At 35.5% G+C, this 15,054-nt stretch overlaps 1 protein-coding gene across 1 annotated transcript in view; it reads left to right on the top strand.

Annotated features, from left to right (window-relative positions):
- The window catches only part of LOC150106997 (adenylate cyclase type 3-like), a 398,311-nt gene that overhangs the window by 183,736 nt on the left and 199,521 nt on the right, over positions 1–15,054 (top strand). The window contains exons 8-9 of the mRNA XM_090392870.1: positions 981–1,119; positions 13,161–13,214. Coding sequence (XP_090248996.1) covers positions 981–1,119; positions 13,161–13,214 — 193 coding nt within the window. The remainder of the gene's footprint in view (positions 1–980; positions 1,120–13,160; positions 13,215–15,054) is intronic.

The following is a 15,054-nucleotide window of genomic DNA, read 5'->3' as shown; positions in this document are numbered from 1 at the left end:
TCTTCGCTTTAAGCTAGGACAACAGAACACTCTACCCCAGATTAGTACAAAATTAAAAGTTTCACCTGCAGGAAGAAGGAACACCAAAACTGGTCGAGTGATCTAGGAATTAAGAATACAGTTGTGCTGATAAATAACGATTTGGAAATATGCTGACTGTTTCTTGTGAACGGTGTAAACTCCATGAAAGATTTATAAAGTAGAACGAACAGTCTGGCTCATTAATCTACGCCTACCACTGACCTTGTTAACAAATGCTTCTTGTTTTCATGAGACAGTGTTCGTGAATGTTTTCATTATCATTATGTGACCGATCCACATTGTGCTCCGTGCATTTGGCAAGTATTCTAATCAAGGGACTACTGTATACACGGATGATTATGAAATTCCAATTGTAGTTTTTAACCAATGTTATTTCTAACTGGAAATGGCAGGAGTAGACCTTTAGAGAGAGAGAGAGAGAGAGAGAGAGAGAGAGAGAGAGAGAGAGAGAGAGAGAGAAAGGAGAGCGATGATATGATACCTTTAAGAATTCGCAAATTATAACATTATTTGATCTTAAGAGCATACGAGTGTCACGTAAATGTTTTAAAAACGTGATTACATTAATGCAATTGTGTAATTATTTCTTAATTAATTAAAATTTCTCTTAATACTCGGAATTCATCCGTATTTATGCAGCACATTATTAACTTGTAGCTCACTTGTTTTTCCTTCTCCATTAAGAAGCAGTTCTGTGAACGGCTTTTTAAGGGAGAAGGAAAAAAAATTGTTTCAAACAGCTGTTTGAAAGGAAACCTCTGTATTCATTCAAGCTTTGTGGCAACAAATATCATTTTCCGAAGCTAAGAAATTCGCTTTGTAAAATAAATGTATATTATATGCCTTTTAAATAGAAAAAGAAAATAAACAAATGAAACAAAAAACGTTTAGTCTTCCTTATAGAAAATTCCGTCTTCTGCTTATTAATTTATTTCCAGACGAGTTCACATCTCCGAAAAAACGTTGAGTTATTTAAATGGAGAATTTGAGATTACGCCAGCAGAGGGCCAGTCGAGAGAAGAAGCGTTGAGGCAAGCTGGGATTAACACTTACTTCATTGTAAGAATTCTAAAACCGGTAGGTGGCGCATTATTTTTCTTCATTACTAGTTACATCAGTAGAGAAAAAAATATATTATGTGCGAGCTCAGCATATTTCATTAATCATGTCACAGATACTGTATTCATCGCCTTCTTGGTTATTTCCTCTTCATTAACTGAAATTTCCTTTTCAGTAACGAAAACTGATTGGATATGAAATGAAAGTGGGTAATATTTTACTTCTCGGGTTATTTATGCTCTCATCTAATTGCGGAAGTGCAATTAGATGCGCAATTCTGAATGCGCATCTATCATAGATAGGCTATCAAAAGTCTTCCATTTAATGTTTTTGTATTATTTTTTTTCTGTGTGTGTGTGCTGTAAGTTCATTAATACTTGAATTACCATAATAACGTTTGGTATTTCTGAAACGGACTATTAAGCAGATTTCCAAGTTGCTTGTGAAAGGTTCTGCGAAGCATTTATAATTTATGTTTTAATTGTAATAATAATTAAATCGCAGTAAGAAGGAGGATGGAAAATTGGAAAGCGTATAGAAAATTATACATAAAATTGAGTATTGCTTAAAATGATAGTCCAAACTTCCCAGCAAAGGCTAAATTAGAATCTGATCTTCGTTGAATGAGCAGATTACTAAGCACAGCCAATATATTCTTTATGCATTGCTTTTGAGAAACTATGAATACGAAGTACGAAGTGTAAGCGGCAGCTGTTCTGTTCTGTTCTTAAATGATCTCCGATTAAATTGCTGTTCTGACTAGCAACACGAAACCAAATTTTATTTACGAATATGATAAATATCCTTCGTATAGTCTTACTCCTCGATTCTTCGCAATAGCTTCATGCAGTCAATGACAACGGAGATATAGAATTGGGTTCTTCTTCTTCTTCCTCTCTCAACTGAGACTTCAGTAATATTTGTTTTCACACCCAGAATTAAATTTTGTATTTCTCCAGTACTGTGAAAGAAGAAGAGACTAAGCCTACGATAAACTCTGCTGAAATGTATTAGTATATCAGTGATATTTGTTAGCGTGGTTTCACTGGAATGATCGCTGAAAGAAACAGGCTGGGGCTACTCTGTTTGATAGCTGCGTGTGTTCCGTAGCCGCATTGCCTGTTTTGTGGAAGAAAGCCTTCCATCTCGGAATGAGATCTGCTCAATGACCTTTAATTAAAAAGCCCTTAAAATGGTCGTCGCGTCGTAAATTAGAATCGAATTCAGGTCGTTCCAACCGAAAAAGAAATGTCACGACCTCTTTGCTGCGCCACGGACGTTAATGATGCGCAAGTCCGTGCGCATCATTAACATACTGATAAGTCGACGCTTAGGATTGCATCTGTGGTAGAGAATTTATAAATAATATGAGATAGTAATTGAATCAGTGAGAATTTTGGCCGACAGAAAGCGCAGAATGAACAGACGTGAATATGTAGCGGATTCCTTTTGATTATAGACGACTGTAGTTGGGAAGCTGCATTCAGCGGAGTGAATTCCTCTTCCAGTATTGCTCTACATGTGACGCGCAGATGTTAACATAACACAGCAATTCTAAAAATAACATCTCGATACTCACTATGCTGTGAAATAAAACTTTTATGGACAGAGATTTTTACTAAAACACGATTTAAATTTTCGAACTTCGTATTACGATGTAAGTATCATCCTTTAGCATTATTCCAGAAAAGGAAGGAGGAATTGAGAGTACAGTTTGTTTTGTTGCGTATATTGAATCCTCTATGCATATTTTATGCGGTTCGTACGCTTTTTCACTGTTTCATTTTTACACAAACATTTTCATATCAAAGCTCTTTACAAAAGAAAAAGTTAAGAGTTCTTATAGAGCTCTGCTAGAGCTATTTATTTTTATATGCAGAATACGCTGCCTGAAGATATAACTGTGTTGTCTGCGGATTGTTTATTTAAATAAGGAAATTAAATGTGAGCAGCTGCAAGTATATGAGATTTGGTAAGAAGGGATGTTTAGCAAGAGTTTACGGTGAAGATTTAAGTCTTATGGCTTTTAAGGAATTTTCAGTTCATGAATCATATTCGTAAATCTCAGAAGATTATAATTGTCATATAAGAAGATTCACTTGCAGGCGTTATGATAATCTTTGTACAAGTCTCTGGAGAGTGCCTGTATTAAATTACAGCTCAAAACTTTATTCAAGGTTTTTAATAGATGTCAAGAGAATCGAAGGTCTTCAGACAATAGTTTAAAGTGCGTGAAGGATAGCTATTATGAGAACTGTTAGATAATTTTGTAGTCTCTTCCATTTTATGTAACGAAGGATAAAGAAGAGATTCAGTTGAAATTTATAAGTTAGTCGAAGGCCTCAAGTGGCTTGAAAAAGTTTCATATTTGGTCTCTTTCGTATATGGGAGAAGCTGTTCCAAAAAACAGAACTGGATTGGAATGAAGGATGATAAGTTAGTTCGGCAGGTTTCAAATAATCATTACACATAACATTTTAATTAAATGTCTTCCAGACATAACTAAATCAATTCCTACTATCTATCGTATATAAACTTAAAATTCTTTTATTTTTACGGCTATTTCTGCCTGTTTCCGTTTAGGAGTGTCCCTTATTTTAAATACATTGGCTCTTTACTCAAGAATTCTTAGGGTATTATAAGTGTATTTTAAAGGTAAATATATACAGATTAATAGAGGAAGAAATTTTGCACATACCTTGTTTGGAAGTTAGGACCCCCCCCCCCATTTTTAACAGCAAACAGCAGAAGCATGGAGAAAGAAGACGGAAACGTGAAGGTTCAGAAAACGTGGAGGGGGGGGGGGGGGTTGTTTGATAAATTAGAAAACCTGGGATTTTTTTAAATAATATATATACAAATATATACATTATTATATTTAAGAGCGTTTCCGAACCCCCTCCCCCATTTTTTAACAGCAAACAGCAGAAGTATGGAGAAAGAAGACATCCTAACTTCCAAACAAGGTTTTTGCATTGATCTGCATATATTTACCTTTAAAATACACTTATAATACCCTAAGAATTCTTGAGTAAAGAGCCAATGAATTTAAAATAAGGGACACTCCTAAACGGAAACAGGCAGAAATAGCCGTAAAAATAATAGTCTTTTAAGAGGAGTATCATAGGAATTTCCCAGAAATAATACCTAAAATTCTTTTGTTTATATATATGATCCCCCTCCACAAAGAACTGTAAACCGTTTCGTTGAGGGTCTATACGTTAGATCAGGGAAATCAATGAAATACCGTTGTCTGGAGACCAAATGTGAAACGTTCAGGCTTCTGACTAACTTATAAATTTCAATTAAATGTCTTCTTCATCCCTCGTTACAAAATGAACACAAAATTATATATATATATATGGGAAAGAACTCAACGGACATTCCCATGTGTAAGTTGCATCGTGTCATGTAACAAATCACGTGCTTGGAGCCGGTATAAATTGTAGGAATATGATGCTCCGAAGTCAGTGCAACTGTGTCCGGGTGAAAGGGCTGCAAGAAGGGAACTGGCGGTGTTTGAAAGAGGCATTGTGATAGGATGCCATGTTGCAGATCCATCTGTTCAGCAAATTGTTGACAAATTGGATAATCCAGGGTCAACACTGAATGATACCATACTGAAATAGAAGCGCAGCGAGTCAACTGCAAGTACTACTCGCAGTGAACGATTCACCATATTCACCGAACGTAACCGTAGGGTACTACGAAGGATAATATGTAAAAACTGCCATTCGTCGGACGACACTTGAATACTATCCTTCGTAGTACCCTACGGTTACGTTCGGTGAATATGGTGAATCATTCACTGCGAGTAGTACTTGCAGTTGACTCGCTGCGCTTCTATTTCAGTATGGTATCATTCAGTGTTGACCCGAGATTATCCAATTTGTCAACAATTTGCTGAACAGATGGATCCGCAACATGGCATCCTATCACAATGCCTCTTTCAAACACCGCCAGTTCCCTTCTTGCAGCCCTTTCACCCGGACACAGTTGCACTGACTTCGGAGCATCATGCCTACAAAATAGGAATCACTGCATTGTCCAGAATGTTCAGATATCTCTCGAAGTTCAATGTTCTTGGCACCACAAACAGAGGTCCGAAGACAAAACAGGAAGAACATCATAGCGATACCTCCGCATTTCACAGTAGTGGTTACGCACTCTGGTAAGAGACGTTAGCCAGGGTATCCGTCACACCCGTCTATATGCTAGGAAGATGGTCTAGCATGATTCGTCGCCTCCATAACACAGCTTTCCAATATTCCATGGCCCACTGCAACCCTCTTTGCACTACTGAGGACTCTGACGACTCTGCATGTTGGGTCGGGTAACGTGGGGCTTGTATATTGCAGTCCTACCATGGAAGCGCATGTTGCGAACCTCGCTTCTGAGTGTTTTTGTTCAGATTCATGTTCCAGTCGATGTCCATGAATCTGAACAAAAACACTCAGAAGCGAGGCTCGCAACATGCGCTTCCATGGTAGGACTGCAATATACAAGCCCCACGTTACCCGACCCAACATGCAGAGTCGTCAGAGTCCTCAGTAGTGCAAAGAGGGTTGCAGTGGGCCATGGAATATTGGAAAGCTGTGTTATGGAGGCGACGAATCATGCTAGACCATCTTCCTAGCATATAGACGGGTGTGGCGGATACCCTGGTTAACGTCTCTTACCAGAGTGCGTAACCACTACTGTGAAATGCGGAGGTATCGCTATGATGTTCTTCCTGTTTTGTCTTCGGACTTCTGTTTGTGGTGCCAAGAACATTGAACTTCGAGAGATATCTGAACATTCTGGACAATGCAGTGATTCCTATTTTGTGGCCTTTCTACGGAACTGACCGTTGTCGCAAGACAATGCACCGTGTAATAAGGCTGCTTTTGGATGAAAATGATAAACCTACTTGCCCATGATAATCTTCGTAATACTGCAAAAATGCAAGGGATTATGTTGCCTCATTTTAATATGCTGTTTAAAAAGAACTGCATTGCACATTTTCATAACAGTTCAGTCCCGAACAATAAACATGCAGCGTTCTTCACACCTACTAAAAGGGACTCCATTTTACACTCACTACTCACTCATACATAATCGATCTTTTTTTACAGATATACGATAGGTATGCGTGGCAGGCTGCTAAGGCGTAACATATCCTGACATTTACAGCGTTGCCAACCAACTTGCACTTCTTAACTGAAGTAAACACTGCAAAGTGATAGCATTTGTTTCATGAAAGTTTTATTTAGTTGTACGAGTATTTGTTTCCTTCACACGTACAACAAGCTCCCAAACTCTGCATCTCAGTAACTCAGGTCCGACATATTTGATTAGCGTATTTTCAACTGAAAGATAAGCGCAGAAAAAAAAAGCTCGTACTGTGAAAGTTAATTGAACGTTATTAGCGGAACGTTATTGAACATATATACGCCGCTGTGTATAGATCATGTTTTTGTTTGTTTGTTGTTCTTTAAGTTTATCTTAGTGAAAAGCAGCTTCGTAGACAAAAATGCATTTCAGTGAGACAATGCTGCTGACCCTATTCCTAATGTTGAAAAGAAAATCATGCATTGCACGTGGTGCAGGTCCTAGCCGGCCATACGTTAAAATCCAAGCCTGTTGAGAGAGTGAAAATGGACAGTATTTCTCTATTAGTTTAAAAATATAATTTTAATTTTAAAAATTTCCTGTCGCAAAGGAAAATTGCTTTTGCTATTATTAGTAGTATTACTAGTAGTAGTAGTAGTAGTAGTAGTAGTAAACGTAGTGGTATCAGTATGATAACCAGTTGCATGAATGAGCATTTTGGTGTTTAAGCACTTTATTTTAAGTGCTGTCTAATTGGTTTCTACAATTGCACTTTTTTTTTTTTTGAAATTTATAATTTAGAGTTCTTGACTAAATTTGTCGAACTGCTGAAGCACATCCATTTTGGTTTCAATCTAACCGCTTGTGTTGGCAAATGATCTGAAAAGATAGTAATCATTTTCCTTGGGCTGATGGAATGAAATTTGGCTTCTCCACTCATCTCATTGTTTAGTGCCAACCATCTCGTTTAGTGGCAATCTTACACACGTATCGAGTATGGAAATGACCCGGAGGAATCGCAAAGTGAGTTTCGCAATGCTATCTTCGTACGTTATATGACACCATTCGTTTGCACAATAATTGAATGGGAAGCCATTTGGGCAATCATAATGGACACGTCATTTGGTTTTGCGACAAAATTTATGACGACAAATTTTAGGGGAGATCCATAGTGTTAAATTTTATTCACTTCATCATTCACTGGAGAACTATCACTCATCACTAGTTATTACTATGATTTCGAATTTTTCTACAAAATTTGTGCAGGAACTGATCTGCAATCAAAAACGAGTTGCCAGAACAAATTTTACTGGACATGATGAGTAATGAATTTTATTAAATTTAGGAAGAGTTGAGCTATTGGGTTGTATCATTCCGTATGTTTTTCCCTTAAATATGACCCGAAGGAAACTAAAAGTAAGATGGATCCAATAATTTTGCATGGATGGACTCACATACTAATATTGAATAAAATCCACCAGATGGAGCCTTAAAAAGTCATAACGAATGGTGCCGCCATGACGTGAATGCTTTCACGGAGCATCTTTTAGTGATCATTTTTCGATCATTTCCATACTTGTTTATTTCATTCACTCCGGCCTGAATATGACTTTCTGTCTTTACTTGAGAAAATTACGTTACCTACGGATAAAAACACCCGACGATCTCAATAAAACACAGTCAAAGAAGGCAGTAAAATCTAAATATCACCTATGAATAGCTGGAACAATGACGAACTAAATGGACTTAATAACTTAGATGTTGGTGCGATTGTCAACCTGTCAAAACTATATAATCTAATCTCCGTAAAATGTTTTTAATACTACTTCAAATTCATCCATGAATGCCAACATATATCATGTCAATATTAGTCGTTAAGGTCAAATTTTGATAATTTAGTGTTACTTTTCACAGAAATCCAATCATATATAAATGTACTAGTCTTAAGCGAAATATAAATCAGACAACTTGAAATTGATCGTTATTCTCTCGTTAATTACGACACGTATTGTGACTATCGTGATTGAAATCGTTCAGGCTGATTAACTCTGTACACTAGGAAAAATACTTTAATTTTCATAAACTGGAATCAAATATGCGCAGTACTGAAACTGATGATTTATGACAAGGTAACAAATATACTTATTTTTGCTATTTACCGTGCACATGATCGCCCAGTTGATATATTTTTTCAGAGCTCAATAATCTCCAAAGACCTTAAAACACGACAATGTCATACTAATGGGGAATATGAATTTGGATTTATATAAGAATAATAGCAAAATTGAAGAATATAAAATATATTTTCTACGCATTGGTTTCATGCATGCATTAATGGCAATAAGAGAAGCGAACAACTCAGTAAGTTGTGTTGATCATATATTCATAAGAAACAAAACTATCTATGAGGTATCCTCTGCAGTGTATTTTAGCAAAATAATAGATCATCACTCAATACTGTTGCATCTTTCATTACCTAATAGCGTTGACATGAGCTGTGGTTGTCATAAAAAGTTCGAAATTGGCAGCAATTATAATAAATTTGAGAATTACATAAAAAATTATCAACTGCCTCAAAATGATCTATTAGATTCAATTATATGAGGAATTCAGTTATATGAGGAATTTATCAGAATGATCAAATATTCAGGTAGCAAATCGCAATATCACAAAAAAGTTACTACAAAAAAGGATGTTCACACACGCTGGATAACAGATAAACTAAAAATATGATAAGGGCAAAAGAAAAGCTCTATTATAAGCATAGGAATAATCTCTACAATTTAATGTTTGAACACGACTACAAAAATTTCGCTAAACACTTATAAGCACGCAAAAAGAACATTATCTATTATCGAAATTTCTTTCTTTTATGATGATAAAAGTAAGTAATGGGAATTGGTTCACATAATTGGAAATGCAAAGCAACAAACACGCGAATTCGCAGAGAACAATGACGTCACCTCTGTAATTAATGAAATGAACAAGCGCCACAACTATAGTTGTGATTTTGATCCTGCAGAGAGGATGAAGTACAAGAGTCACTTTCCGTGGATTAAGAATTCCATGTATCTTCACCCAGTAAATGAAGATGAAGTAAAGAGTGTAATAATCATTATTAAAAAAACGGGGGGGTGACCATATAAATGTCAAAAAACTAAATATTATCATTAAACATAATTTAAAGTTCTTCACAAATATCATTAATAAATCCTTTGAACACGGTAAATGTATTGAACACTTAAAGGTTGCTTCAGTTATTCCGCTATTTAAAGGAATAACTTTAAATAGCGGAATAACTGAAAGTAACAGAAATGAAATCACAAACTACAGACCAATATCTATACTATTCACAATCTCAACGGTTATTGAAATCTTAATGAAAAACTAGCTATCTAAATACCATATCATTTTACGCATCTAATGAATACGGGTTTAAATTCGGATTCAATATCACAAACAAGCGCTATTGAAGTTCCATAAAACAGTTTATAGCGGAATAAATAAAGGAATGTACACAGCAGCCGTTTTTCTTGATATGTCTAAGGCATTCGACTGAGTTCATCATGACCTACTACTACTACTACTGAAAATGATTAGATACGGCATTAGATTAGTTATTAAAGACTGCTTCAAATCCTATCTGAATAATAGAAAACAATATACCACAATAGCGCAACAAAAATAATAAAATACGAAGTCCCGCAAGGTTCGGTGCTAGGACCCATCCTATTTTTAGTATATGATAATGACTTTTGTAAATACAAACTTTTTGGCAAAATGATATCGCTCGCTGACGATATGGCACTAGTATACACCGAAATGAACCCTCGAGGATCTGTAAAATCGGATTAACCGTGACGTGTTGAAACTAAATAAGTGATTTAGCAATAATGGTCTTCAAATTGATAAAACGAGATACTTCACGTTAACAGATAAGCTAGACCACAACATAACCAGAAAATGGCATGAAACGTAATGTAGTGATATCCACAATTGTAACTGTAGCTTACTCAAAAAACAAAACAAATCAGTCAAGTATTTGGGCCTCCACATCGATAGCAATCGAATGGAACTTCCACCTCACATTTTTATCAAATAAGTTGAAGTTCGTAATTAACAGAATATATTATGTTTAAAAAATTTGTAAATGCAGCATTCTTAAGATGCTTACAGTATACTATTCTTGGGTAAATGCTATATCGAAGTAAGCAGATTGCTTCTTTCGATACGAATACAAAACAGAATAATTAGAGTTACAGCCATTACTGACGTCGCACATTCAACCAATGATCCGTTTGCCATTCATAATATTTTCAGAAATATTTTCATTGTCATTACAGAAAATGCTTTCAGAAAAATATTGAGAGACTACTTCATGGGAGTAAATCATGCTGACCTTTATTTTAAACGTATATTATAAGAGATCAATGTAATGATAAAGAAATAAAATATTGTAAAAACTCACTCACTTATTTTAAACATTTGTATAGACTATGAAAACTATGTGCTAATGTATTTTACCCTATTTGTATATATAGGGAAAATATTTTTATTTGCTTATAACAAATAATCAGCTCAAAATAAATGTGAAAATGTTGATACTATACTTGAATTGAATATTTATAAATATTATGTAACTTATATGTGATCGGAATAGTAAGCAATCAGTGATGAGTACTTAAATATTTCTTTCTTTTTTGTGGCTTGTTAATCATCATGGCAAACTCATGTATAATAAGGATTGTCGTCATTTCAACACAAAAAAGCAAACGGGGAGGGAAGCAAATCACCTCCATTACTGTCATCATTATTTAAACTTTATATCTTACCTTACTTCAAGAAACTTAGGCCATGATCCCTCTACCATCTGCGAAAATAATTCTTGTTTTGTAGGGCGCACATAATATTCGACACAAACATTTAAATTTGGCATTTTTTCCTGTCCTGCCTTTTTATGTTTTATTAAAATGGCTTCAACAAAAAACAAGTACTTTACTGATTGCAAGACGCTTTTCATTGGCACATCATTGTAGTTATCTCCACACCATAACCATCTCGGAAAATCGGGATGTCTGCCCACTACCTTTATCCTGTCATGTGATAGGTAACTTGCATTGGTCATGAATCGTTGTAGCGTTGTTGCATGCACTCTGCTATTATCAGAGAATCATAGAACGAATGCGTTTCGTATTGCTAGGTTTACACCTAGCAGTATTTTCGCCTGGCGAATGCCTGATGACCTCAATGGTTTTCATTACCAGGTTCAAGAAGACAAGCTCTGAATTGGTTTAAAATGAATTCGATGCTTGGCCTCTGGAACAACGAATTATCTGCTTCTTGGTCCTTCCATGATGTACAATAGGCTTGCATCCTTTTGTTGGTGCAATGTATGTGTGCGTGGGGAGATGATAATAAATCGGCTTTGAAAGGTCGTTTTTCATTTGAATTAAGGCATATGTTCCGGAAAATAAGCGAGTGGTATACATCACACTAAGCCTTCATTGCCTAAATGAAAGTAATGAGGTGATTCATTCATTATCACATGCTGTACCCATAAAAATCAGAGGAGGTCTTTAAACAACTCACAAGGAGCTGAAAAAGAGATTTGGTTTGTCATTGCTGATCGAAGAGCATTTTTTTTTAATTCTCTGGCCATAAACTAAATTATCTTCGGTTGGATTAGATTGTTTGGAATTAACGATGTGAAGCGTTTGTATTGTGTCTCTTAGCTGCGTCTATTATGGCCAAGTTTCCTGTGTTACGGAAGATATACAAATCTGAGTTCTCGGAAAGAAAACCCTTCCACCTCCATATGAGACCGGCTAACTTACTCTCGCTTGAAAATCCCTTATAATGGCTCTATACTTTTAGACTAGATTCGAACCGAGGTCTTTTCGGGCCAAAAGCCATTGTCATAACTGAGCTACAGTAACTAACTAAACTAGTTTTAAAAACCAAAAGATTAATTATTTATTATTTCTAAATAATGATTATCTTAAATTTACATTAAAAATATAAAAGATTATGCAAAATATACAAAGAGTTCACGTGTCGTGCTGACGGAGAATGACCTACTAGAATGTTTCGTATTTCATATACTTAGCAAATAACTGCGTTCAGTTTGCATACTGAAATAGTCTGATGTAAAAGAGAAAATATCTGAAATACCAAATTTCATCAAAATCTGTCGATCCATAGTAAAGCACATGCACACAGATAGATGAACAAATGGAGAGAGAGGCAGAAAATGTAACACCCAAGCGAATGGACTAAGCGGGCCTCTTGCAACCCTGTTGCCAAACGCATTGTGTAAAATTCTTTCAAAAAATTGAGCGTTATTGAGATGTGAAAGCACTTTTCAAGACATCTTTTAAATAACTTGAAACGAAATAATGCAGGTAGATGTTCTTCAAGTCAAAAGAAAAAACGTGTATTGGGGAGAAGAAACAGACTAAAAGGAAAGTCTGCTTCGTAAAGGGGAAAAAATGGCTGTTTTTTGTATTACCAAACAGACACTTTTTTCCCTCTCTGCTTGTGAATTCATACTGCTATTACATGTTAGCTTGCATGGGAAAAAAAAAAACTCCCATATGATAAATAAGTGTTCGCATATCAGATTATAGTGCGGGATTTCGCTAAAGATAGTTTATGGGACGAGTCCTGCCCACGAGCAGTAGAGTGATCTTTCCTGTTTTCAGAACTGCGGCTATTTTGTCTTTGTCAAGTGTGAAGTGGCCTTAATGTGTTTCTGTGATCGATGGACCTGAACTGGGCTAGGACTGCTCACCCTTTCGCTTCCTCGGTAATTTCTATCAAACCATTTCCCCTCTTCTAATGTTTTCCGCTAGGCTGCTCGAGTTCTGAAATTGCTGCTTAAAACTTTTATTTTTAACCACTTTTATTCCACTACTCCAATATCAGCTGCGGAATTATTCATCAATAGCAATTTCTTCTTTGCTTTTCAGTATCCTCAAGGGACATTGGACGATGTGAAACAAGAAGAAAATGGCGGAAAACAGGTACGTACATTTCTGTTGTTCAAAAATGATTTTTCCATCGTAATAAATAAAGATGATTGAAGTTCCTCATAATAATAAGCGTTCAGAACGGTTGGGGTAAATGTTAGTATGAGCAGTGGCGGCTCGTGGCTTGAACTCGTGGGTGTGCTGTAACTTTCGAAATATACATACACACTGTAAGTATGTGAATGTGAGTAAGTGTATACGTGTTTGGATAAAATATTAAAATTATGGTAAAATTTAAAAAATAAATTAAACTTGAAAAAATATTGTTTATTATCGATAAAATTATACAGGCTAGTATAATTCAAAATTACTTAAAAATAAAATCCATTCCTTTAATTGTAATTAAAGGAATGGATTTATAATTTTTGGACATTACAATTAAATCATTTAATTGTAATGTCCAAATATTTAAAGAGACGGAAGAAACACGATAAGCACTACGAACACTCTACTACTGGCGCAAACTACATATCAACAACAGTGGAACTGCGCGACGGACAGTGCCGCATTGAGCTGATAGCTCTCATCTCCCTATGACGTGCATATGCTTGCGCGCGTAGTAATATGATACTGTGGTAAACACAGTGCTGCTAACGTCCTTCGCCCTCCTAAGTGCTACAAGATGGATTTTTATTTTTTTTATACAAAATAAGAGAATTGTATAGGATTATTGATGATAAAATTAAATATTACAAGCAAATATAAATAAATTAATAAATATATTTATATATCGAGAAGAATTGGGGGTGCATAGGCACTAGTTCCGCAGTGCCTATGCACGAGCCGCCCCTGAGTATGAGCATTTATAACATTAATATATGAAAAAGTTAAAACAGCCAAAATATAGCTATAAACACTATTTCGAACTGCAATAATTTAAATTCATTAAAACAGCATATTTATCTTACTGACACTCGAAAGATATTGAAGCGAGTTTAATGATTCATAATCCGAACTTGTTTTCTGATTACGGGAATAAATGGCATCTACGTGAGGTGGACAAAAGTGACAAATAATAATTATTATGTATCGTGCACCACTCAACTCTACTCTATCATATCGTTCACGTGCTTTTTGTTGTTTTACTACTTTTGGACGTTCGTTCTAACAGCAAGCAAACAGTCATTTCGCAAAGCAAGAAAACATAATTGACTTGCGTAGAATCATTAGGGGACATTATCGGTAGCGTAACGAGTAAATGCAAAAATAAAATTTATGAAAAATAAGCACGCCGTAATTCATTAAACGAGAATGGTGTGGGGTGCAATTAATGGATAATTCCACAGGCACAGCACATTATTTTATGTTAGATTTAATTGTTAATCAGCGACATCGACTACGCCACAGTCACCCACACCACTACTGAAAAAGTTCCTATATTTAAAATTATTACAAAAAAGACTATTTTGTACACAGAGTCGCCTCGTTGTATATTTTATTCGCTGGAGATGTATCCAAAACAATCCAGTTCCTGTTAAAATGGCTATTGACTTTTAACGTGATTCGCTATTTTGAGCTCTACTGCATATGCGTTTGTCTTCCCACTGGCTGGAGTGTGCTGCTAATCCGTTTTAAAATGTTCTGAATTATTCGATATAGTTTCTCCTTCCCTCTTTAATAGCGGAATACTTACTTGCGATTCTGCGTGGCAACTTTAATACGCAACCTTAACAAATTATCATAGTTAGCGAATACGTTTCTTCTGTCATAAAGTATCCACTGTCATTTTCTTTGACTTATTTGGAATTGTGGAAGAACATTGTAGTACACTGTAATGCTTCTGGATTAATTATTAATTTAATTAATTAATAAATACTGATTTTTTTATCATCAT

The sequence above is a fragment of the Typopeltis vanoorti genome, chromosome 5 (assembly GCF_054136105.1).
Source record: "Typopeltis vanoorti isolate ZY-2024b chromosome 5, IOZ_Tvanoo_1.0, whole genome shotgun sequence".
In the NCBI taxonomy this organism is placed as follows: domain Eukaryota; kingdom Metazoa; phylum Arthropoda; class Arachnida; order Uropygi; family Thelyphonidae; genus Typopeltis; species Typopeltis vanoorti.
This window is presented reverse-complemented; position numbering and strand designations above follow the sequence as displayed.